At 41.4% G+C, this 24,023-nt stretch overlaps 1 protein-coding gene and 1 long non-coding RNA gene across 4 annotated transcripts in view; both read right to left on the minus strand.

Moving 5' to 3' along the window:
- Window positions 1-2,264: 2,264 nt before the first annotated feature.
- On the minus strand, window positions 2,265-7,374 carry LOC130609277 (uncharacterized). Its single transcript, XR_008974749.1, has 4 exons — window positions 7,179-7,374; window positions 6,668-6,817; window positions 4,922-5,226; window positions 2,265-4,738 (listed from the first exon to the last, which is right to left on the minus strand). It is a non-coding gene; the product is annotated as an uncharacterized LOC130609277 (long non-coding RNA).
- Window positions 7,375-17,275: 9,901 nt separating this feature from the next.
- IPO8 (importin 8) overlaps window positions 17,276-24,023 on the minus strand; it is a 48,408-nt gene continuing 41,660 nt past the window's right edge. For 2 of the 3 annotated variants that reach the window (XM_057427833.1, XM_057427832.1), the window contains 4 exons: window positions 22,330-22,535; window positions 20,120-20,356; window positions 19,337-19,453; window positions 17,276-18,619 (listed from right to left, as the gene is read on the minus strand). In XM_057427833.1, coding sequence (XP_057283816.1) covers window positions 18,522-18,619; window positions 19,337-19,453; window positions 20,120-20,356; window positions 22,330-22,535 — 658 coding nt within the window. In that variant the 3' untranslated portion in view covers window positions 17,276-18,521. Of the gene's footprint in view, window positions 18,620-19,336; window positions 19,454-20,119; window positions 20,357-22,275; window positions 22,536-24,023 lie in introns of those variants that run through there. The other variant, XM_057427834.1, reaches the window with a different exon arrangement.

The raw sequence follows: 24,023 nt of genomic DNA on the forward strand, positions 1-24,023 counted from the left end.
AGCCATCGCGGAGGACCTACAGAAAACACTAATCAAAAGGCTTTGACTCATGGGCAATGCCAGGGAGGCTAAAAACACCCAAACAACCAACAAAACAACAAAGGTAGAAATGTGGCAAACCAAGAAAGTCACATGAAATCAAAGTGAATTCAAACCCATTTCCCTGAGAACTCCCACACATGCAAGCCCTGCAGCAGCCTGTCTCCAGCAGCTCCAGTCCCAGGCTTTGCCAAGCCTCATCCACAGGTCAGAATGGCCACAGCAGAAGTGAATAGCCCCACAGATCCTGCTGAGGAGGTGAGCGGGATTTTCAGTGCCAGGTGGGAAACTTGTAGAGGAAATGAGTACGAGACAAGCAGAGATTGCAAAAGGACCAAGCTGTAGGATAGCCAGAGCTTGAGGTATGGATGGGAGTACAAAGGAGCAGGTGGTTAGTAAAGGAACGCCCATTTAAAATGGGAACAAGTCTTAGCCTTACCTGTGAAGTTCTCTTTCACCGATAGAAGCTGTGCTTTTTTTCTCAGGAGCATTTTTACTAGTCCCCCAGAGCTGATCATAAAACAAGATCATAGCTCTGGAGAAGGGCCAGCAGAGTTCAAAGCCCCTGGGTGGAAACTAAAGCAATGCTGACAAGCATTGAGGGAAAATTTGTGAGGTCCTGATCTCTAAAAGCGTATGTTTGGGATGTAAAAAAGTAATGGTTATGCCACCCACACTGTTCATTCTTTTCTTATGTGTGGAGTTTGGGGCCAGTGTATTGAAACATAAAACAATCTGAACGCTTTTTAGATACGATTTACAGCATTCCTGGACTGACATTTAGCATCATGACTTGCAGTTGAGCATACTATTCAACAAGCCACCTGCCTCTATAAATGTCACTACTTGGGCTCAAACTTGGTTTATGTCTAACTCAGAGGAGCTCCAGTTCTTTCAGTTCCCACCTGTTTATGGGGAGGTTTCATGGCACAGCACTGAAAAAGACAATTTGTAGAAGATAAACGTTAAAGTCGTGTGATTTATCATGTTTGGGAGCAGTGGAAAGGGGCATGCATTCCAGTAGAGATGCAGGACTGCCCATAGAATAAATTGGTGCTGGCTTGTGCAATCAGCAACCCTGTGAGGAACAGAGAGAATGACCCACTCACCATGAAAAGCAATGGATCACCAGGTGGGATGGCAGGCGGCCTTATGCTGTGAATGCTCCATCCCTGGTGGCGTTCAACGCCAGGTTGGACAAAGCCCTGGGAGGCATGGTTTAGTGTGAAGTGTCCCTGCCCATGGCAGGGGGGTTGGAACTTGATGATCTTAAGGTCCTTTCCAACCCTAACTATTCTACGATTCAGTGATTCTATGTTTTCACATCTGGAGAACTTTGAGCCTTTCACAAAGCACCAGACCTACCCAAAGGGGCTCTCTCTGGATGCAGGGATTTTACAGATACTACAGAAAGGTATTAATATGACCACCTCTATGGTGGAAGGGAGAGAACTGAGGGAGGCAGAGGCAAGGTCCTTTCCAACCCTAAACATTCTATGATTCTATGTTCAAATTACCATGTGCTGGAGTGTTCAAACTGCACAATTGCCCACACCACAGTCCCAGAAACTGTATCTATTGAGTGCCTCCACACTCATTACAAGAAATGAAGACAGCACTTGGAGACAAATGTCTGTCCAAGAGCAGCTGCAGCAGCAATGGATCCAGCACCAGTTGTATAAAGAGCCCTTGACCCTGGCTATGTGCTCAGGCAGCTGTATTAGAATCATAGAATAATTTAGACCAAAAGGGACCTCTGCAGGTCATCTAGTCCAGTGTTCTGCTCAAAGCAAGGCCAACTAGGTCAGGTAGGTCAGGCCTTGCTCTTGTTCATTAGGATGAAATGCTGTGCTGGTTTCGGCTGGGGTAGAATTACTTTTCTTCACAGTAGCTCACATGGGGTTATGTTTTGGATTTATGCTGAAAACAGGGTTGATAATCCAGGGATGCTTTAGTTACTGCTGAGCAGTGCTTACAGACTTGCCTTTTCTGCCTCTCACCCCACCCTACCAGCAAGCAGACAGGGGGTGCACAAGGGGTTGGGAAGGGACACAGCCAGGACAGGCTATCCCCAGCTAACCACAGGGATACACCAGACCATATGGCATCATGCTCAGCACGTAAAGCTGGGGGAAGAAGGGGAGGGGGACACATTTGGAGTAATGGTGTTTGTCTTCCGTTACATGTCATGTAAAGCTTCAAGGAAAGCTTGACGGCATGCTTTCCCCAAAGATGGCTGAACACCTGCCTGCCAATGCGAAGTGGTGAATGAATTTTGCTTTGCTTGCACATGTGGCTTTTACTTTACTTATTAAACTCGCTTTATCTCAAGCCATGAATCTTCTCACTTTTATTCTTCTGATTCTCTCCCCCATCACTGAGTGTGAAAGAGCATCTCTGTGGGGCTTAGCTGTCGGCTGGGGTTAAACCATTACAAACACACTGCCAGAGCTAATCTGTTGCCTCTTTAAATCACAGACACATATTACCTAGACTTGCGCTCCCAAACCATAATATTTGCCACACAGTCATATGGTGGGTAACAGAAGCCATTAGTAAATTTACTGCCTAACATATCACAGTGGAGCAGACAGAGGGCTCTATCAAACTCTCATTCCTTTGCTAATGTAAAACTGGCATTTTCCTGCTTTGCAGAGAATAAAAAGTGCATACAATATTTTCCCTGGGATCTATCTAGTCACAACAGAGACCAGGGAAACTAGGAGATGTGTATCTCTGGAAAAGGAGTGGTATGCTGAGATAGTTCACAGAGCAATTGGGGGTGCTTCATGTCTCCCTCTAAAACCCCCATATAACTAATCAGGTCAGAAAACTAGTATTTCAGAACAGGGACTTAACAGACATGGCTCTGCTTTAATGAAGCTCTCTTCTACTTGGCACAATACGTTGGTCTGACAGAAGTATTTCTCACCTGGATTTAAAGGTTTTGGTCTCTGAAGATATCTGGACTCTTTCTGCAACCACCAATTAAGCTTCAAATACTGCAAAGAAGAGGGAAGCTAAGCCTGTGCCTGTCACCTTGCGCAATCAAACCTAACCACAAATTTAGCCTTCTGGGCTAAATAACAAATAGTTGGTGACAAAGCATGAAAATCATCTTGATGGCTAGCTGAGCTCTGCCTGACCTAATCTTCCTAACATTCACAGTATTAGAAGATTTAAAAGTTACATGTACGTCATTCTTGAAGATCATGGGATGAAAAATCACACATGATGGAAGTCCCCAGGCATGACTTGTAATGGCAAACACTTGATTTTTGTTGCAAGAGGTTTATAAATGGTTGTACTCCACTTCTGGAGATTTCCCTCTACAGTTGACTCTTCCTGTGCAGAACATAGTCCTGCAGGCAAAGACTGGGTGATGGTACATCAATTGCAGAAATGAGTTCTTGCTTGGCACAGGCTAGATGAGTGGTCTCCTTTGTACAGCCATTATTTGAACATGTGGGAGAAATGAAGCAGAGACTTCTAGAATCATATGAATTCTAATATATAATGTTAAAATGTCCCATGCTAACAATAATCCTGAGAACAAGCCCTTGTGCTAAAAGTAAGATTGTTGTAGATGAAACTTCACATCCTTCCTGCAAGTGAAGGGAACAACAGGCACAGAAGTAAAGCTCTTGTGCATCAGCTTTGTGACTCTTATAACCAAGGATTGTCACACTGAACAAAGGCATTCTGCCATTCCCGGAATTAAACAGAAACGGAGCCAAATGCAAGACAAAGGTAGAAAGAGGAAGAAAAGGTATCCTGCTAACAAGGGCTTTTCAGAAAACTGCCAAAAGGGGTGCTTGGTAGAGGTAACAGCATCAGAAAATGTATGTAGAGATACAGGATCTTCTCTCAAACACTCCTTCCTTGGATCCTCAGCTGGCCTAGGGAATCAAGGTGATGGTGGGTGTTGAGGTCTCTTCTTCCTTGAGTCTGACTGGCATGCATACTCTGTCAGAAGGAACCCACGAACATGTCAAAGTGAAAAACAGATCTATCTTTATTCTCAAAATGTTAGATTTTTAAGCGTTAGTCACCCATAGGATGGTACAGCTGAGGCCAACATGATCTTCTCATGGACCCAAAGGTTGCAGTAGACTGAACCACAGTGTCAGAAGTATGTAAAACCTATAGGAATGGGTTTTGCTATCAGCTTTCCTGAGAAATGCTGGACTAGAAGCAGCTCTCCAACGTCATCAGAGAGACTGCACCAATTTAAATAATCACACTTTGCAAAGAGCTTTTAGTACTACAAAACTCTGAACCACAAACTGATCCAAGTTAGGTAAGTAATAAGGGAGCCTCTTTCAATGTCACCCCAACTGTCTCTCTTCCTGCCTTCTGGCTCCTGCAGCAAGTCAGGCACATGGTGAAAAAACATTTCAAGCCAGTGGGTGGCATCCAGTATTATGTGCTGCATGTGTCACTGATAGTTGGAATATATCAGATATTTTTAGCTACTGTAAGCAGTTTAGGCAATCAAGTATTGTAATCAAGAGCGTACAGAAGTTCAGCTGTATTAGTTCAGTCAGGGTTTTAAGGACTCAGGTTTTGCAACTCTCAGCTAATGAGCTGAGGTGCTCCTTGGTTTGGTGTAGCACAGCCATTTTCAGAAGTATGATCTTCCTGAGAACTCCCCGCTGTGTTCAGATTAGGAGGCAGTTATTTCAGCAATAGCAGCTCTCTGCAAGGAAATAGGAAAGGTAGCCCTTATTGAAGATATTCAGATATCTGCAAGGGTGAAAATCTCTGGGTTCCAGTGGGCCGCAAAGAAACAGTATGTGAGAAATGACAGAGAGAGATTACAGACAGAAAGATTATAGAGCAGCCAATCTTTTTCAAGACCAAGCACGAACCAAGAAGAAACCTGTGACTGTTGCTCAGCTGAAGGAGCCTGCCCAAGCAGAAGCAGGAGGAGAAGCCAGAGCGCCTTTCACAATGTCCCCCCGATTTGCTGGGCCATCCTCCCTCCCTGCCACATAGCTGACAGGATGAACTGAACACTGGCACAGCAGTGTCCTCTGGAGAAGAAGCTGCAGATGAAGCTGGACGAAGGGGGCTCTGAAGGAACTGCTAAGCCTGGGTGTTTCATGGCAGAGCTGTACCTGAACATGGCAAGCTTTGGCTCTGTGGCGGTGACCTGAGCTTGGTACCAGAGGAAAAACATTTCCCCTGCAAATGAGAGTAGAAATACAGGAAAGAGTTACAAATGTGTTCTAAATTGCTATGAAGGAGAAAGCATGAGCTTCGTAACTGTATTAGTAACTGTCTTCTCTCTAAGCTTGCGTATATCTGCATGCCCCCTCTTCTTCACTGCCACATTTTTATCTAGAGCTTCATACAGGCTGGTCTCCCCATCTGGCTTTCCAAGGCACCCATGAACAGGCAACACATCTGCACCTCCGATCAGTGAATCATTGCAAAGAAGCTGAAATTTGGCAGCAAAGCTTGAGACTGGATGGCACAGGTGTGCTGGATGTGCATCTCTGTACTAGGGCTGAGCAAATAGTTGCAGGGTAGGGATGTGCCTCTACTTTCCCCTGCAGTAACACAAAGTAAATGACTGCAGGTGCCTTTCTCAACCTTTAAAAGACAGTATTTCCCTGTTCAGCCTTTCCTCCTTCAGCAATATGCTTTGTCATCTTGGAAAAGGTTAAGAACATGGGGGTCACAACCCATCTCCTTGAAACCTCCATAGATCCCTCCATTCATCTGGCTCTCCCATTCTTAGATCCTTTGTCAGCGAGATGCTCCTTCTTCTCTTATGAATAATAAGCCACCTGCTTCCTTCAGCAAGCAGAACCTACCAGACACCTGCTGACACTGCAATCCAAGCAGACATTGATTTCTCATGTAGGTTCTCCCTTTATATCTCCCTCTCCTACACATCTATAGTTCATGCAATAGAATTTATACCTTTCATACCTTCCCCTCCCACACAACTTTATAGTTCATGTTTCAACTTCTGAACTGCTCTGAGGAAGTGACATACCCTAGCAATTGAAGCTAATGCTACTTCAAGCCGTAGTTTCCAGAGCTAGAAATTGCATGGTGGTGAGACTCATGCCTAATGCTTATTGCATTTTCTGATCATGTCCTTTCAAATGCAAAGTCTAATTACCTCCAACTGTCTGAAGCAGAGCCACTTCATTCAAGATTATTGCAATTATCACATTTTGAGCAAGTCAAACACCTGCCCTGCTAATCATCTCTGCTCACACAGCCCAGCCAAGCCATTTCACCACTGCCAACCCTCAATTCCCCCTGCCCATTCTGCAGGAAGAGCAGCAAGACTGACTCAATAAAATCCCAAGCAATATTCTCTATCTCCAAGCTGACCCTGCTTTGGGCAGCAGGTTGACTAGAAACCTCTGAAGCTCCTTTCTAACTTGAACTATTTAGTGATTCTAAGTTCTCAAACAGGGATAATAACAGAAATTGATAGAAAATCTAGCTCTGTAACATACTCCCAACCACAGGTTGTATGTTTCCCTTCTTTAGGGTTTCCCCCTAATCCTAAAGGGTACGCTAATGGTCACCACAAAGCCCAGAATCTGGACACACAGCCAGAGGCTTGGCACATTCAATCATTCATAATCACTACCTTACCTACCTTTAGGTGTTTCTGTTCAGCAGATTTTCAAGCTGTTCCTGCTGACTGCCTTTTTTCAAGGTCCTGCAACTTTGACATTCATAGATTATCTTTCATAGCACTCACTGATGAACTGCTGACCTGAATGCAGTCTGACAAGTTTCCTGAATGCTGTAGCACCATTTACCTGTGTTAGAGCATCTACAGGAAAAGACAAAAATAAAAAGGGCCAAAATTTTCACAATACATGGTGCAATCAAGGCAACATAACACTCTAAAACAGGAAGAGAGATAACTCATCTCCTGGGCAAGGAAAGGCTGTAATTTACTGTAACAAGACAAAGCCTATACATCAAATTACTCACGTTTCAGAATCTCTCTCTTGCACAAGCATCAGCAAAACCAACTATACACTTGCACACAATCAGCAAACAAGAAACAGAGACTTTTATTCTCTGATTACTGAGTGTTATAATCTTCCTGAGTGCTTCTCCTTCCCCTCCAAACAAATCCACCAGGTGGGTGTACTCACATTAGCTGAATTACCCACCCAACCTGGATGGTTCATCTCCCTGTGCCAGCTCTGCAAGAAAAGAAGGAAGCAGGCTTTGCCAGGGGGTGATTTAGAGCATCTGATGGCTTAGGAGCACAACTCTGCCTATCCCACACTCTCCTACAAAAGCCTAACAAGATAAGCCTCCTAACTTAAATTAGGTACCTAAAACCAGATGGTGTGCTTATTTTTTCCCTTATGTCCTCATTAGTAATACACACTGTGTGTCTTTAATCATACCCACAGTTGGTCATCTTTTCCCCCCTATTTTTCTTCAACCAAAGTGGGGATATTATGAAAAACAGTAAAAAAAAATACTATTGTATAAAACTATATGGTGAAGCAGAAAGCATTCAGGAAAGGAAGCAATGCTTCCCACTGCTTTAATACTGCTTTGGAAATTCATTACACATGAACTGTTAGTGTCCTGTTAGGCAACCTCCTGCAGCAAAATGAGTCTTGGATTCAGGTGCTCTGTAGTAGAAGTGACCTTGGATGGAAGCCACAAAGATGGCAACAAAACAAACTGGTATATGTTCTTTGGCATTAAGTAGCCAGTGCTTTTTTTCCTGCAGCAGTACTGTCACAAAGTAAAATCTGGAGTTAACAGTCAAGTACAACTCTGTACCCAAATGAAAAGTAAAAGACAATTAAATCTTCCCCCCTACCCTAAAATCAGGAACAAAGCAAGAACATGAAGTTATAAAACTGAGTATTTACAGTTTATAAACAAAGCAATGATATCTTTTTCTTCTTATAGTTAACCTTTGATTTGTTTGCCACATTTCCTGCATCTTCCCCAACCTCTATAGTGACAGAATTCCATTCAATCAGAATTTGGGCCCTGAAATACTGAAAAACTTGCTCAAAATCTATTTGAAAACATTTTACACAGTACTGTATCTAAAGAAAGAAACAGTAGTAAGAAAATCTCATGATTAATAATCCGTGCTTTGTAGTAATACGTATTGACAGAAAAAATTGGATTACTCCATAGTTGTTCTTAATTCAGCAGATCACAGCCCTGAAGATGTGAGTGGAAGACACAGAAATCCAGAATCATGATTAAGTGAGAATCCTTTTTCACAAAACGCAGAAGCTGAAGATCGAAGGTAATATCCTGATGCCTTGGAAGACCACTGCATCCTAAAGCAGACAGCAAAGAGGAGGCTAACAAAGCCTGATCGTAACAGACAAAGATGAACATAAGCACTCTCCCCCATCCTTCCTTGTGTCACAGGCAGCCTGGAATGATTTGCAACCACAAACAGCCGCTACTTCAGCCACACAGTGGCAGCGGTTTTTCAGTATGTGTGTTTTATTAGAAGAATATCAATCACTAAGTCATAGCAAATCCCATTAAACAATCAAATATGCCTTTGCAGCAGCTAGGAAGAATCAACAGAAAGAACTGAGGCAATCTGAGACTGCAGAATTCTCCCTTCTTCACAGAAGAACCTTTGGCAGTCAGGAAAAGCCCTTCAGACCCTCCAACCTAGTGGCTCAGACGGCCCTGGGTTCTGAAATCAGCCATGCTTACCAGAGGAGCACAGTGGGAAAGTATTAGCAACCTACTTACCTTATCTTCATGAGATCAGTGAACCTTTCGATTAACAGTACAAAAAGGATAAATATTGTGTAACTGAGCACCAGGAGTACTAACTCTGCCTTTGAGAATTTCCATGCTTGCTCTTCCAGTGAAAACAATGCTTGGGAGACTCGGCCATGTTGCTGGTGGTGGTGTGTTTTATCTCTACAATGATGCAGACAGATCCTGTCAGTCTTTCTTCAAAACAATAATACAAATGGAGCTAATCATGCTGTTTACCCTGAGTTGATTCTTGTTTGGCAGAATTCAACAACTATGAACCTTGTTGTACCAAGGAAAACTAGACTCCTTGCATCTGTTTAATCTCACTTGATGTCGACACATTTCTGAGTGGTCTATACATAGAAATGGATGGTGATAGCTAGTTCTGTTCAGTGCACGTTCAGATGCTTTTGGTGCTCTCCTATTTCTCTTGTTGCAGTTTTGTTTAACCCCCTGCATCCTCCAGAAAGATACTCATTGCAGGAGGAAAAGGAGACACAGGTTATGCTTTCTCCATACAGACACTGCATGATCTGCTCTACAAGGTGCTGAGAGACAGAAGGCCAATATCTTTAATAAAAAAGGAAAACATCCATTATTTATATGCTGATATGACCTTTCCAGACTCTTTCTCTCTTTCTCTTTTACTCTGAATCTCATTAAGATGACTATGGAGAGTATTCCTGATGGGCACACAAATCCATGTAGCTTGAGTTTGCCAGAAAACCCATAAATTCAGTAGGATACTGCATGAGATTGGTGAAGTCCCAGTAACTTAGTCAAACAGGCAAATACAGTATTTAAATTATTCATTTAACATCTCTGATAATAAGAGGAAGCAAACACTGATTACCTTTCACCTTTGCTGGGGACCAACCAAGAGAAATGACCATTTTAAGAGATCTGGAGATAGAATTCAGCTTAAGAATGTGATTCTAGGTAAAAGATCAATGTTCTGTCAGAGGGCAGGAGGTGGCATAGGAGCCATATATTTACTTTGGTAAAAAATACTCTTATAGAACCCATTAAAAGTGGCAATCACAGAATCACAGAATGGTTTTGTTTGGAAGGAACCTTAAAGCTCATCCAGTTCCAACCCCTGCCACGGGCAAGGACACCTTCCACTAGACCAGGTGGCTCAAAGCCCCATCCAACCTGGCCTTGAACACTTACAATCACAACATACAGTTTCACAACCAAACCAGCATGTTTGTTAATACCTGCAGACAGGCTACAAGCTTCACAACACTCGTGATACATGGTGCAGATGATACCACAGGTCACCTAGAGTTCTGCTCCCACGTCAACGGGTTCACTTCAAAGTCTCAAGAGAAATTAACAGTCAGGATGTCATTCATCAGCTAGGCGAGAACCATTTTTCTACGTGACAGCTCATCATACCAAGCAACACACAAAAGATACAACTAAAGAATGTCACATCTAGACAGATTAGAATTGCAGCTCAATAGGGGAACCCACTGTTACTAAGCATTTTCATAAATTACATTCTGACAGAGCTTTTCGGAAAGGTATTAGCAGTGATCCAAACATTAGGACCTAGCAAATTTCTTGGGCAAAATCCTGGCTCCGTTAAAATGAATGGCAAAACTCCCAGACACTTCTACAGAGACAGGATTTTAATTTCTCATGCCAGCTGCAACACACTGCTACTGCTTTGGGCAAACTATACTAACTCAACCTCCCCAGTTATAATAGGCCACTAACCACTGCTCTTGGAGACACTGTGGCACAGAAGTGCCCCACACAGAAAAGGGTAAGCATTATCAATCAGTACAATTAAGAATCATAAAATGGTTTGGGTGGAAGGGACCTTAAGATCATCCAGTTCCAGTGCCCTGCTATAGGCAGGGACACCTTCCATTAGACCAGGCTGCTCGAGGCCCCATCCAGCCTGGCTTTGAACCCTTCCAGGAAGGGAGCATTCACAGCTTCCTCGGGCAACCTGTTCCAGTGCCTCACCCAAGGAAGTTGTGCCTGTTAGCAAACAGGCTGCTTCAGCAACTCACTGTCAGGAAAATACTCCACTGATACAAATACTGGTCTTGCACTTTCAGCAGGATTCCCACGTACAGAAGACTGGCCTAAGCTCTGGTGCAGAAGCGCTGTCTTCACTAGTTTGATAACTTAAGAATTGTATTTGGCCGATCTGTAATGATATCATCTCCATTAAACAACAGTTGTGTTCTATTGCAGGCAAAGTGTGCATGTGAACAGTTACCTTCACAAATCTGAGATTAACAAACAGACACTGCTACACAAATGCACATATTGGATTGTTAACACACACATTTGTTTAAAATGAATTCTGCGGTGTTCTTGCAAGTCAGTTTTATGGCTGCATGAAGAGAGGCTGTAAAATGAGATCAGGATCCTTGGTAGGTGGCATGTTACATTTTTTTAAGAAATATTATTCCTCCCATAGAAATGCACAACAGATGTAACATTCGACCTAAGCAGTAAGATTTATTACTATTTTTAAAGCAAATTCAGCACAGCTTCAGAGAACACTGTCCAAAATTCTTTGAGCTAGGAAGAGGTTCTTCTTGTCATCGATGCACACTTTGCGTTTGTCAATTCTTACCCTCAAAGCCAACCCATAGTTTAGTATTTCAGGCTTCTTACAAAGGTGATGAACCTGTAATTCAATCTGCTAATGTAGCACAGAGTGGTCTACCTCACTGCACACATGGGCTCCTATTTTTGCTTTTAATACCAAAAGAAATCTGCATGGCCTCTTTGGTGTCTTTCTGAGCCCAAAAACATTGCAGGTGATGTCAAGCATACTACCAACAGCAGATGCAATCAAAAGCAATTTTCACACACTGTTTATCAATGATAAAAAACAACCATTACGGCTGTGATCAAAGAATGGAGTCCTGCTTATAGTGTCTTAAATTCTTTCTTTACCTCATGCACTTTTGTATAAATATTTGTTTTCTATTTCCTTCAGAGGCCATAGTTGTTCTGTTTTCTAAAAATAACCACCTTATGCACAGTCTCCTCTTTCAAAGCACTGCTCTTTTTCCTTTTGTTAAGCTCATTTCCAAGTCCTCTCTGCATGGAGAGTAGTGAAAAAGGGGTATGTGAAACTTCACTAACAAACATGTTAAAAATGCCTAAAAATGAGGAACAATTCTTGGATTAACCCCTCCAACAGTACGCGGTTCTGTGAAAAGTCAATAGGCCTCCATGTTATGTAGTGATTTTATATTCTGAGTGAGGGCAAGAAATCCAAAAATTAAAACATACCTGAACATAACATTAAAATCTCATTTCAAGAAAACACTCATTTTTGCTGCTCAAGAGTTTCAGACTATCCTTTCACTTCATCTAACATAATCCCAGATGGTCCAGCAAGCAGCCCCTGACCAACACTTTCCATTCACCTCAGGTGAATCCTGGAACTGATGCTGTTGTTTAAATGTTGGAGAAATTGATGCCTCTGAAAGTTCAACTCTTACCGCACCATGTGCATAGCCAAGCACTTAAAACTGTGAACCTCTATACAGGCTATAAAGAGGATCCTTGCATTAATATACCATTTTCACCTCATTTCTCTGATACGGAAAACTACCCGCTTGTAATAAGAATTGCTTTCTGACCCCAAGTTCGAAGCATCCCACCAAATCTGGGGCTGCCCAGTTACATTCTTTTCCTGGAGAAAGGCATGGGACAAAGTTCTTGGATGCTCCTGCAGAAGATCCAAGCAACATCGGGAACACTGCAAATCTGAGATCATATCAAATACATCACACCTCAATGAAACTGGATGCTTTCCCTATTCATTACAATTAAATATGCCTGCAGATTTTCTCTGAACTGCTGTTCCACAAAACTCTAGTCAGGAAGCAGTTCATCAGTTAGCTCCCTAGACATAGAGTGTTTTAGGTAGCCCTTTAGTACAGAATCATAGAATGGTTTGGTTTGGAAGGCACCTTAAAGCTCATCTAGTTCCAACCCTGCCCCTGTCATGGGCAGGCGCACCTTCCGCTACACCAGGTTGCTCAAAGTCCCCTGCAACCTGGCCTTGAACACTGCCAGGAATGGGGCAGCCACAGCTTCTCAGCACAACCTGTGCCAGTGTCTCACCACCCTCATAGTGAAGAATTTTTTCCTAATATCCAATCTAAATCTCCCCTCTGCCACTTGAAAGCCATTCCCCCTTGTCCTGTCACTACAGGCCCTTGTAAAACACCCTTCTCCATTTTTCTTGTAAGCCATCTTTAGGTATTGGGAAACAGTTATTAGGTCTTCCTGGAGCCTTCTCTTCTCCAGGTTGAACAACTCTCTCGGCCTGCCTTCACAGGAGAGCTGTTCCAGCCCTCTGAGCACCTTTGTAGCCTCACTCCAAGTCCACGTCCTTCTCCTGTTGGAAGCCCCAGAGCTGAACACAGTACTGCAGGTGGGGTCTCATGAGAGCAGAGGGGCAGGATCACCTCCTTCAACCTGCTCATCACACTTCTTTTGATGCAACCAAGGATACGGTTGGCTTTCTGGGCTGCAAGCACACACCGCTGGCTCATGTTCAGTTTCTTGTCACCCAACTCCCCAGGTCCTTCTCCTCAGGGCTGCTTGCAGTCCATTCTCTGCCTAACCCATAGTTGTGCTTGGGATTGCCCCAGCCCAGGTGCAGGACGCTGTACTTGGCCCTGTTGAACTTCATAAGGTTGGCAATGGCCCACCTCTCAAGCATGTCAAGGTCCCTCAGGATGGCATCCCTTCCCTCCAGTGTGTCAACCACACCACACCGCTTGGTGTTGTCAGCAAACGTCCTGAGGGTGCACTCGATCCCACTGTCCATGTTGCCAAGAAAGATGTTGAAAAGGATCAGTTCCAGTACTGACTTCTGAGAACAACTACTCGTCACTGATTTCCACCTGAACATATAGCCATTGACCACAACTCTTTGAGCACAACCATCCAGCCCATTCCTTATGCACTGAGAGGTCCATCCATCAAATCTATGCCTCTTTAACTCAGAGTCAAGGATGTTGTGCAGGACAGTGTCAAATGCCTTGCAAAAGTCCAGGCAGATGACATCAGTGTCTCTTCCCTTATCCATCAGCGCTGTGGCCCCATAATGGAAGGCGTAAAGGGATGCATATGTTTTCTGCCAGTGAAAACTCACATTAAGTCATTACTTCTCATCAATGGCTATCAGATTCAGGGTACTGATATCCATACACTTGTTGCATGTTCTATTTTAAAAGTATGTGGGTGCACTTGCAGTGAGTACTGGGATTAGGGAAGTTTCTACCTGTCTAGTGCACAAGCATTGCTTTAGTTCTTTCTTATTTTATACTGGTTTTTGTTGTTTTGTTTTACAAAAATAGTAGCTGTGGAAGAGGTGTCAAAAGCAAGCAGCTTGAACTGTACATATATCCTCTCACATATCCTTTATGATATGGCTTTAGGCTAAGACTTTCTGGTTTCTGGAAGAATATCTGGCTTCCTCTAACACACTAAGAACATCCACATCTTCTGTACGCCATCTGTTTTGGGGTAAAATTTGACATTCGACAGAAGAGAGTGCTATTTTCATTCATAAGATCAAGAAGCTGATAGCCATGTCTGCTGTATGCTTTCCTGCGACGAGGAAAATACAGATTATCTGTCTACATGCAAAGATTCAGAGTCTCTTGGATTTCAAGAATGCCCTCAGAGATGGAGATCCTTGAAGAACTGACCACCAGCCTATCAAACATCATCATAAGACTGACGAGGGCATCTCAGAACTAGAACTGGGTACTCCATTACATAGTGCAGTTTTGCCTATCCTTTGATTAAATTTCAGTACAAAGTGTGGGGATTTCAAAGCATCCATACAAGTACCCATACCTTCAAGAAGTAAAACACAGAAACATTCATCAAACCACAGGCACAAATGAGGGGGTTTTGCAGTTCTGTGACATCTGAATATGTCAAAAGAGAGACTTTATTCTACAGACAGAAATGCAATGGATAGGTTGCATTGCTTCAAGAACCATAGGATTTTAAAAAAAATTGTTTAATCTTTAACTTTTCAGGTACTTTCAACAACCCCTGGAATATCTGATAACACATTGGTTGGCAAATAGAAAGAAAGGAGGGAAGAAAAAAGGATTCTGGACACAAAAGACAGTTAATCATTCATGTTCACCAAAGTCTCAAGACAGACTCTTGCTTTATAGTAAAAAAATAAATAAATCCTCTACTGTCCTACTGTCTCTCCTCTACAATGTATGATGGACTCCAGAGTCACAAACTGCCCGGACTTCACAGGCAAAGGGCATGTCCTAAAGCAGTTAATTTCATGTTTCCCTGACACCCTGGCAAGCAGCCTTTCCCCCTAAAGCAAAGAATCTCTCAATATCATTTTGTGTAACATTTCTTACATATTTTGACTTACACTCCCAAAGCACATTTATTTCAATCAGACTGTGCACATGTGGGTTTTGGGGGATTGTTGAGGTTTGGGATTTAGCTTTTTCCTTAGCTTGATATTCTGTACTTTTCCTGGACCTGGCCATTTTCATCAAAGATTCTGGTTTTAATGAAAACAAACCAAGACCTTCAACTTTGAAAGAGAGTAAAAAGTAACAGTCAAAACATATGGTGAATCTCATTTTCTTTTCAAAGTGACAAAACGGCATATGCAATTCAATACCCAGGATCAGTTAATTTTATCTGAAAAAGCAGCTTATCATGTAAATTAACATTTGCTATGATTATCATCTACAGAATGCTAATTTCCTATGTAAAGCCCCCATGATGCCCATACAAGTCACCTTCACACTTTAGGAAGATGAACATGTGGCAACACAGGTCACTGTTTATCAGCCTTTGATTTATTTTACAATACATTCATGATTCTCTGCACTTCAATGGCAAATACATCATGCTTGATTGGCCGATGTTGGTACCTGATATTCCATTATTACCTTGGCTTCAAAGTGAGACACTAATGCACATTTGTGTTACTCTCCCTTTAATGTAGTACAAAGCTGGACACAGGTCAGAAAGAAATCCCTCAAATCCATTACCTATTTATGATCACGTACAAATGGATATTTATCATGTTAAAAGAGAACCATATGTTAAAGTGGAGGCTAGAGCCCAATAAATCTTTTTGGATGAAAACCCTTTTCAAAAAAAAGGAATAAAATAATTAACATTTGCTTTTGCCAGTAGAAACATTTGCTCATGAATCTCCTGGGAAGGGAAGGGCATTTAACCTTTTTACATGCCATCCCCTCAGACACCTCTGATCCCCACTGCAAAACAGACAACAAAGATACCCGACTCCAAGCTGCTGATTAAACCCCTTGTAAGAAACATCTGGGTGAAATTTTCTTGGCAGCTGATTTGTAAAGTATACAAGAAGCAGAACAAGGGAGCAGCCATAGTTCAGCTGAGTGACACAAAGATGCTATGCAAAAGCAGATTTTTCCTTGAACACATCAACTCCTAAATATTAGCTTGTGACTGTGCAAGCAACCTCATTAGCAGAAGAAAAATAAATCCCTCTTCTACTCTGCATGCCAGTGTAGAGAAGGCAAATGGGCTTTTAAAGAAACCCAACTCAACAATCTCATTTTTAAAAATAAGATAATAAAGGGATTAAACAGTTTACCTGACTAATACTTCACTTCAGTTTTCAGGTAAGAGAGAAGATGTCCATGTCCTTAATTTCAAAAAAAACCACATTCCTTAAATTCATGAAGGAATTCAAAACTTCTATGGTTTCTGAGAAACTCCCCAACAAACTGGATGCAATGTTTTCCTACCGTCTCAGTCAACTCACCCCCGGGCCTAAATTAGCAAAAGTGACCTATCATTTTCATGGCCTGATGTTCAAAATAAAGGATGTCCTGGCCCTCTGTTTTTTGAGCTTGAAGAGCCTGCCCAATGCAGCTCAGTGTATTGTTCCCTTTTGGAAACACAGAACCTGGAACTCTCACAGTTTTCCATATGTTCAACAGACCTAAAAGTGAGAAATTTTCACTGTTGCTATTGAGTAGCAGCAGTGAAAAACCTACACAAACCAGGGCAACTTTAATCTCCAGCTGCTGGGGAAGGGTGGGAAAGAACCAGCAGCAGAGAACAGCACAGGACAGAGTCTGACATAAAGGTGCAGGAAAAAGGAAAGCAGCAGGGAATCTTCTGCCCCTCAGCTGCCAGGCTCAGAAAATGGGGCAAGAAACAGGCAGAGACACTCTGGCCTTTTCCAGAAGCCAAAGCACAGAGTGCTTCAGATTTATCAGACTGAATTATAAGTACTCTGAGGTACATGAAATGAAAGCTTCAGCATGGGGCAGGGCCAGCAATCTGTAACTCATTACAGTCAATGGAAATCTGATGGGGTATGGGAAGGGCTTTGACTTCTCAGCTGAGGCACTGCTGTAAAGATACACTATCAGTATGTGCTTAAAATTGTTTCGTAAATATTTCTAAATCATAAACAAATTAACATATAGAGACAATATCTGGTCTAAACATTTTATCTCCAATCCAAACTTCACATTCTAAAGCACCCCTACTTATTTTGGCTACACCACTGCGATTCCAGTAAGCCTAAAGGAGGGGCACCTAATCAAATTAGTACTGCTATCAGTTTCTCAGATTAACATGTTCACAAAAAATTTGTTGGATGTGTTTCAATTTATGAGAAACCAGTCTTCAAAATTAAGGAAAAAATCTGGCAGATGATGGAATTTCAGCATGCAACAAGAACAGCCAACAGGAATGCAGACCAGAAATGCAATCACGGAAGTATAAGAGTCAGAAGAAATAAGTTTGGAGCTATTTTTCTTCTATCAAGATAAATAAAATATTGTAAATATTTTGTACCACATTACTCAGTACTACCACTGGAATGGTAACGAATGAATAAAACCAGAAAAGAGGTTTATAGAATCCCAATTAAAATCCAATATTAATCAAAAATAGTGGAAATAAAAAGCTGTCATGTAGAACATCTACATGCAAGGGCCACTCCGCTTGCCCAGGCAGGAGGTAATATCAGTGTAGGTTTAGGGTAGCCACCTGCCATGCATGTCATCGTAACTCAAGCAAGTTGATTTCATGGCTAAGAGAAATAATTTAAAACTACTGCATCAAGGGAAAATCTGCAGTTTTGTTAAGACCCTTCGACATAACCAGTGTATGCTTTGCAACTCCAAAAGACACCTCCCTCTACACATTTGGTCTGCACCAAATAGAGAAGATAATGTTCTGAATCCAGCAATGCATATGCAACCCACAAACAACTGAACCGAGTAGTAAAAGCAGGTGACTGGAAAACATGGAACCAAGGCTTACAGTGTATCAAGAAATGTCCTTACACTTAAAAAATTATAATGCACTCCAAAATCCATTTGTTCAGGCAACCCATGTACAACAGAAGGCACTGTTATCCATATGAATCTATCAATTCTGCACAGCAAAAACCTGAGAAGTGCAACTCAATCAGATGCAGCCTGGCTCCTCCCAGTCATTCGGTTTCCTTGAGGACAAATGTTTCCTTTCCATCTCAAATTATAAAAACACCACAAGAATTTGTACATTACAGTAGCTGGTTAGAAAGAACATTCTGGCGGGGGAAGCACACTGCTATTTCCCAGGAAACCTTCAGCAGCATTAAATTACCCTCCCCTATCACTCAGAAGTCACCATGATTTCAAGAAAATGTAATGATGAGACCCTTCCCATTGACCTTTGCAGCCGATCCTTCAGTTGCCACCGGTAGTACTTCCAGCAAAGTTAAATGCTGTGATCAGTCCTTTGCTGTCAAATGTGTAGCCACTTTGTTGTTCTATTGTCTTAGCCTCTAGAATTGAAAGAAGGGAAAGGATGTGAAAAACAGCCTATTGAAAATGCTTTTGTCAGAGACAATACAGCTCAGCCAGGAATACACAGTTGTAGAAAAAACTCTCAATTGAGTCAAAATATCATTCCCGAAATGCAGTGACACTAATAAATTACACTCAGATTTTCTTTAAATGCAGACATGCACACACCGCTATAACTGAGAAATAAGCTTAGGAATTAATCCTCTATAGAATCAGTTCATGTGATACTATTCTGCATGTTTTTTATTAAATATGAATTTATTTTCCATGATGCAAGCTTTCTAAGCATCTAAAACCTTACACTGACTGTGACAGTAATTTTAGCAGTTAAAAAGTCACAGAACTGTTAAACACATAATAATCTATAGAAATCTTCATCAATTGCCTGGCTGACAGCTAGATATTGTCTTAATTTCCTCTTCATTTCAAATGTCAGATTGTGCAAAGCTAATTCAGACCCTGTTCAAATAGCAGCACGTGGTAATGAGAAGGCAATTAATTAGAAGCAAGAGTATTCTGAATAACACACACTTCCGGGCAAGGAATAATGTAAGTGTGATATCCCACTCATGCTTCTCAGGAAGTTTTACTTGGCACATTGACAACAACAGAGATTTCTTCTCTCTGTTGTTACAGATTAGATGCAGTTCCAGCATCTCTGCAACAGAGAAAATGGCCCCAGAAAAGTGCCTCACCTGCCGCACTTCGCCGGTGTTCTGCTAATGTATAAATCTCCTGCAGCTGTTTCTTCTGATCCTCACTCAATGGTGCTGTCAGCGAATGGTACCAGGCTGCATCTCGGCTCTGCACAGCTGTTAGAACAGGAACAAAGGAAAAGTGATTATCAGGTTATATAGCAAGTTAATTTCAGAAGAACAAAATGAAACACATGGAATCCCTGGTTGGTTTTAAAACAGAATTTGCACTGCAAAATGAGTTCAGTATTCCTGTCAGTTTTCTTAGCACAGAACACCCACTGTAATAAAAGCGATCTGTTTTGGGGAACTTAATGATATCCCCCTGTTTTCTGAAACAGAAAGTTAACCATGTATCCATTATTTTTGAACAATGATGAAGTAAATCTTCTGATTTCAAACTCATACCAAAACTAAAAGCAACAGGAGTAGTCAAACAGGAAAGGCAGAAAATAATTTCTCCATTAGGATTTTAACATCTAGAATGTGACAAGTATTTCTATATTTAGGAGTCCCTCTAGTGACCGAGTCTCATTTATTTAGGCTGTGATTGAAATGTTCTGAAAGAGAACATGAAGATAATTCATCTCTGGCTGTATTTGCTACCATTTGTTTTTGTGGTACTTGTAAGCAAAAAAATCTTAGGACTAACATTAGAAAGTAAAATCACATTTTCCAGTTTCACTAATCTGAACTATTACTCTTAAAAAGAAAAGAATGATCATAAACATCTCCAAATTATTTCATCATGTTATGTCATTCTGTCAACTAGCAAACACATACTTAAAAGTGCTTGTGTAAAAAACTGGTATTCATCAACTCCATTTTCAAGGTCAAGAGGTGTGCTGAATCCTTCAAGAGCAGTCTCTTCCAATGCATCTTCATCCCAGTCATCATCATCATCATCTTCATCCTCTTCCTCTCCTCCACCACCACCTCCTCCTCCTCCTCCACAACCATGGTTCTCTTGCATTGCCTGGCTCACTTCATTTGCCTCGTCCTCATCACTTGGTATCTCTTCTGCAAAAGCATTTATGTATTTTGTCAAGCAAAGTTTAAAAAGTATGAGGAAACAATGACTGAGTGAAGAACAATTACGTTTTGGCTGGAAAGGGGACCCTCTGTTATCACCCTTCCCCAAAGTCTTGAAGAATTGGAAAAATGAAGCTGTTAATGTTTCCTGCATTCAAGATCAGTTAAACTTTTGTTTCTAAGCACACCAGGGGAATGTGAAACTACTATATTCTTCTTCTTTCATTTATGTAGTCATAGTGCAATTACAGGATCCAAACATTTTTATGAAATGTGTCTTTGTCAAACTGTTTCATCACTGTGCTTTTTAAATTATCACAGAATCATAGAATGATTTGGGCTGGAAACTACCTTATGATGATCTAGTTCCAACCCCCCTGCCATGGGCAAGGACACCTCACACTAGGCAATGTTGCTCAAGGTCCCATCCAGCCTGGCCTTGAACACTGCCAAGGATGGAGCATACACTACTTTGGGCAACCTGTTCCAGTGCCTCACCACCACCACAGTAAAGAAGTTCTTCCTTATATCTAACCTGAACTTCCCCTGTTTAAGTTTAAACCCATCACCCCTTGTCCTATGGCTACAGTCCCTGAAGAGTCCCTCTCCAACATCTTTGTAGGCCCCCTTCAGATACTGCAAGGCTGCAATGAGGTCTCCACACAGCCTTCTCTTCTCCAGGCTGAACAGCCCCAACTTTCTCAGCTTTTTTTTTGTGGAGTTGCTCCAGCCCCCTCACCATCCCTGCAGCCCTCCTTCTGGACTTCCTCTAAAAGAGCTCCATGTCCTTACATTTGAGGACACCAGAACTGCACACAGTACTCTAAGTGGGGTCTCATGAGAGCAAAGTAGAGGGGTAAATGAACAAATAGACTTGCACAGACTTCACAAATTGACATAAAACAAAGAGAAAACCAGATGCAGACCAAATTCCTGCTCACTGTTCTTCAGAGTGTCCTCTTATTGGAACAAACTTAATATTGCATCTTTTGCTCAGCTTTACCTTCAGATCCATTTATGAAACAACTATTACATCCTGAATTAAATGCAACTCCACCATGCAATTCTAAACACTGCTATTTCTTACCTAAAGTAAACTATTCTGGATTTATAATCCAGATAAAAAAAATCCCCCTCCAATTCTAAACCTTCAGTTCTTCTTGTAGCAGTTTAGAAAGAAAAAAGATAAGTATCTGCAACAAGCAGGGCCAGAATCACAGTGATCTGAAAATTACTGCGCTGTTTCTATGCCATATTCCTATGCATTGAGAACTCTGTAATTCCATTACAGAACAATCATGTGTGAAATTTGAGTGGATTACATGATCTGCTTACATCCAATCTAATTTTTAGACCTCAAACCATCTATCTCCTGTTCCAAGTCAAATACAGCCACGCATATCTGCCTGCAATGCTGTGTAAAGTTCACTCCTCGCAATTCCCTCCACAAGGTATTCTTTGATGTTTTTTCTCTTCTGGCAGACACAGCAGCAAGAGACTACTCCAGGAACCTCAGCTGTCTCAAATCCTACTTTACAAATCACTTTCCATTTGGACAAAGAAGACTTGCTGGGATTTCCTCTGAAGTGCAACCAAATGGGTCTTTCAACTAGTTGGGTACTAGGAAAAGCTTCTTTCCAGGATGCAAGAATATAACCAGTGCAGTTCTGGCAAACTCCTGCTGTCTATGTGAGAAGACAGAGCACATTCACAACTTAGAAGAGTGGACTTGCAAGTTTCACTGTTACTCTTAAATAAATACAACCGTTTCGTTCAGTGTTAGCTATTACACACTGAAACCTTTTTGGGAGGAAAAATCAGTTCCTAAGATGATCTTTCAAGAACCCAGTAAGATGAGCTATTTTCAGCAGACTAATAAGTCTTAAAAATGAACTGCAATTCCTTACCCCCTTTAAATTAAATCCAGACAAAATCCACAATGTGAAAAGGGGAGATTTTACCATTATCTTCTGCAACGTGTTTTTCATCTTTAGCATGATCCTCATGTTCTGTGAGTTCTCGTGAGGCGCAAACTTGTTTTAAGCCCAGGAAGAGGAGGAGGATTGAAGGGACAATTTGGGCAGCCACAGCATCCACTGCAGGCGGTCGGTTCTGTAATTCCATTAGGATGCTCAGTCCTATTATGCACATCTTTCTGTCATGGAGTCTGAAACAACACACACTTGTTACATAACAGATTTTCACTGCAAGGATATACAGAGAACATTAAAGGCCTGGTGTTTGGCATGGCAGAAGACAATGTCACAGATGCTGTGTTACACATCTGTATCCAAAGCTCCTAAATACATTATTTCTTTGTTCTGTTTACAAGTTGCCCACTGGAAAATACTTGTCCAATAGCAAGTAAATACCTTTGAAGCACCAGTTAAATTCCTAGAACAACTGCTTCTGATTGCCAAACGTAAAGTTTGTAAAGCTTAATAAATACTGTTTAATAATTATGTAGAATACCTTGTCTTTAATATAGTATTTGATACAGATTATCTTCATTAAATAGGACGGAAAATTAATTTGCCTTGGCTTCAATACCAGTACTGTTGCAGGGACTGAAATTAGCAAAAGGATTATTAGTGAAAAGTAATGATAAGCAAGAATCTACTGAATTGCAGGGTGCATTTATGGAGTGCTGTATTTAAATATATTTATTAACAGTCCACCAGAATGGCTGTATTATACATCCAGTTTCCACACTAACTTGAGACATTGCTGACTCCACTGAAAGCAGGGAAATAATTCCACTGCATCAAGAACACAGTACATATTAGTACATAATAGTACAGTACATAATAGATAACTGAAGGGAAAGAAAATCATGACATTAGTAGCAGAAAGATCTTTATGTGACCACAGCCAGGAAACTAGGTAAGAACAGATATGCTATTACAAATAAGAATTGATTTTCACTTCCAGAAATACAAGTTATTTCAAACAAGATGGAAAAATTATCTAACTGCCTGTGCAGGTACTCTCTGGTTCTCCTTTACTGGAAACACCATCAGTATTCAACTGTTCTCTAAAATTATGCTATTTTGCTATTAAGGGCTTGAGAGGAACTTGGTTTGTTTGAACTTTTCAATTTGATGCTGAAAACTTCTGTGTACACCTTCTGCAAGACATGTAGTTCCAGCAAAAAGTTTTAGCAGGAAGTTTCAGCAAGACCTACAGAAACCAAGCAAACCTCCAGAGCTGGCAGAAAATGGCTATCCTCCAGACTCTGGGTATATACTTCTATTAATGAATCAGTTTTAGTTTGGGACAAAGAGATACAACAAGTTGAGAGAGATGAAACTAAACGTGCACCACAGACTGCAATAAAGCTCACAGGGGAATAGCCAGCTCAAAAATTCAATCCAGCACTTCAAAAATTGCTATAGAAATACAATTTATAAACTGCTTACAATTTCATTACCAAAGATCCCATACAACATGCTACTGAACTATAATACTCTCTAAGTAATACAAGTGATCGTGTATTACAGCTTTCTGAATTTTACACGTGCTTAAACAAGGCTGGGGATCTGAAAGGGATTTCATTACACCTCCCACATTGTTCGTCCTGTTAGGGCTTAGTGAAGTAACTCCATTCTTAGAGTAGTTGACAACAACAATGAATTACATATGACCATGGGTAAGA

The sequence above is a fragment of the Pezoporus wallicus genome, unplaced genomic scaffold, assembly GCF_028554395.1.
Source record: "Pezoporus wallicus isolate ANWC-B61680 ecotype Strahan unplaced genomic scaffold, APGP_CSIRO_Pwel_v1 contig_2908, whole genome shotgun sequence".
NCBI classification, from domain to species: domain Eukaryota; kingdom Metazoa; phylum Chordata; class Aves; order Psittaciformes; family Psittacidae; genus Pezoporus; species Pezoporus wallicus.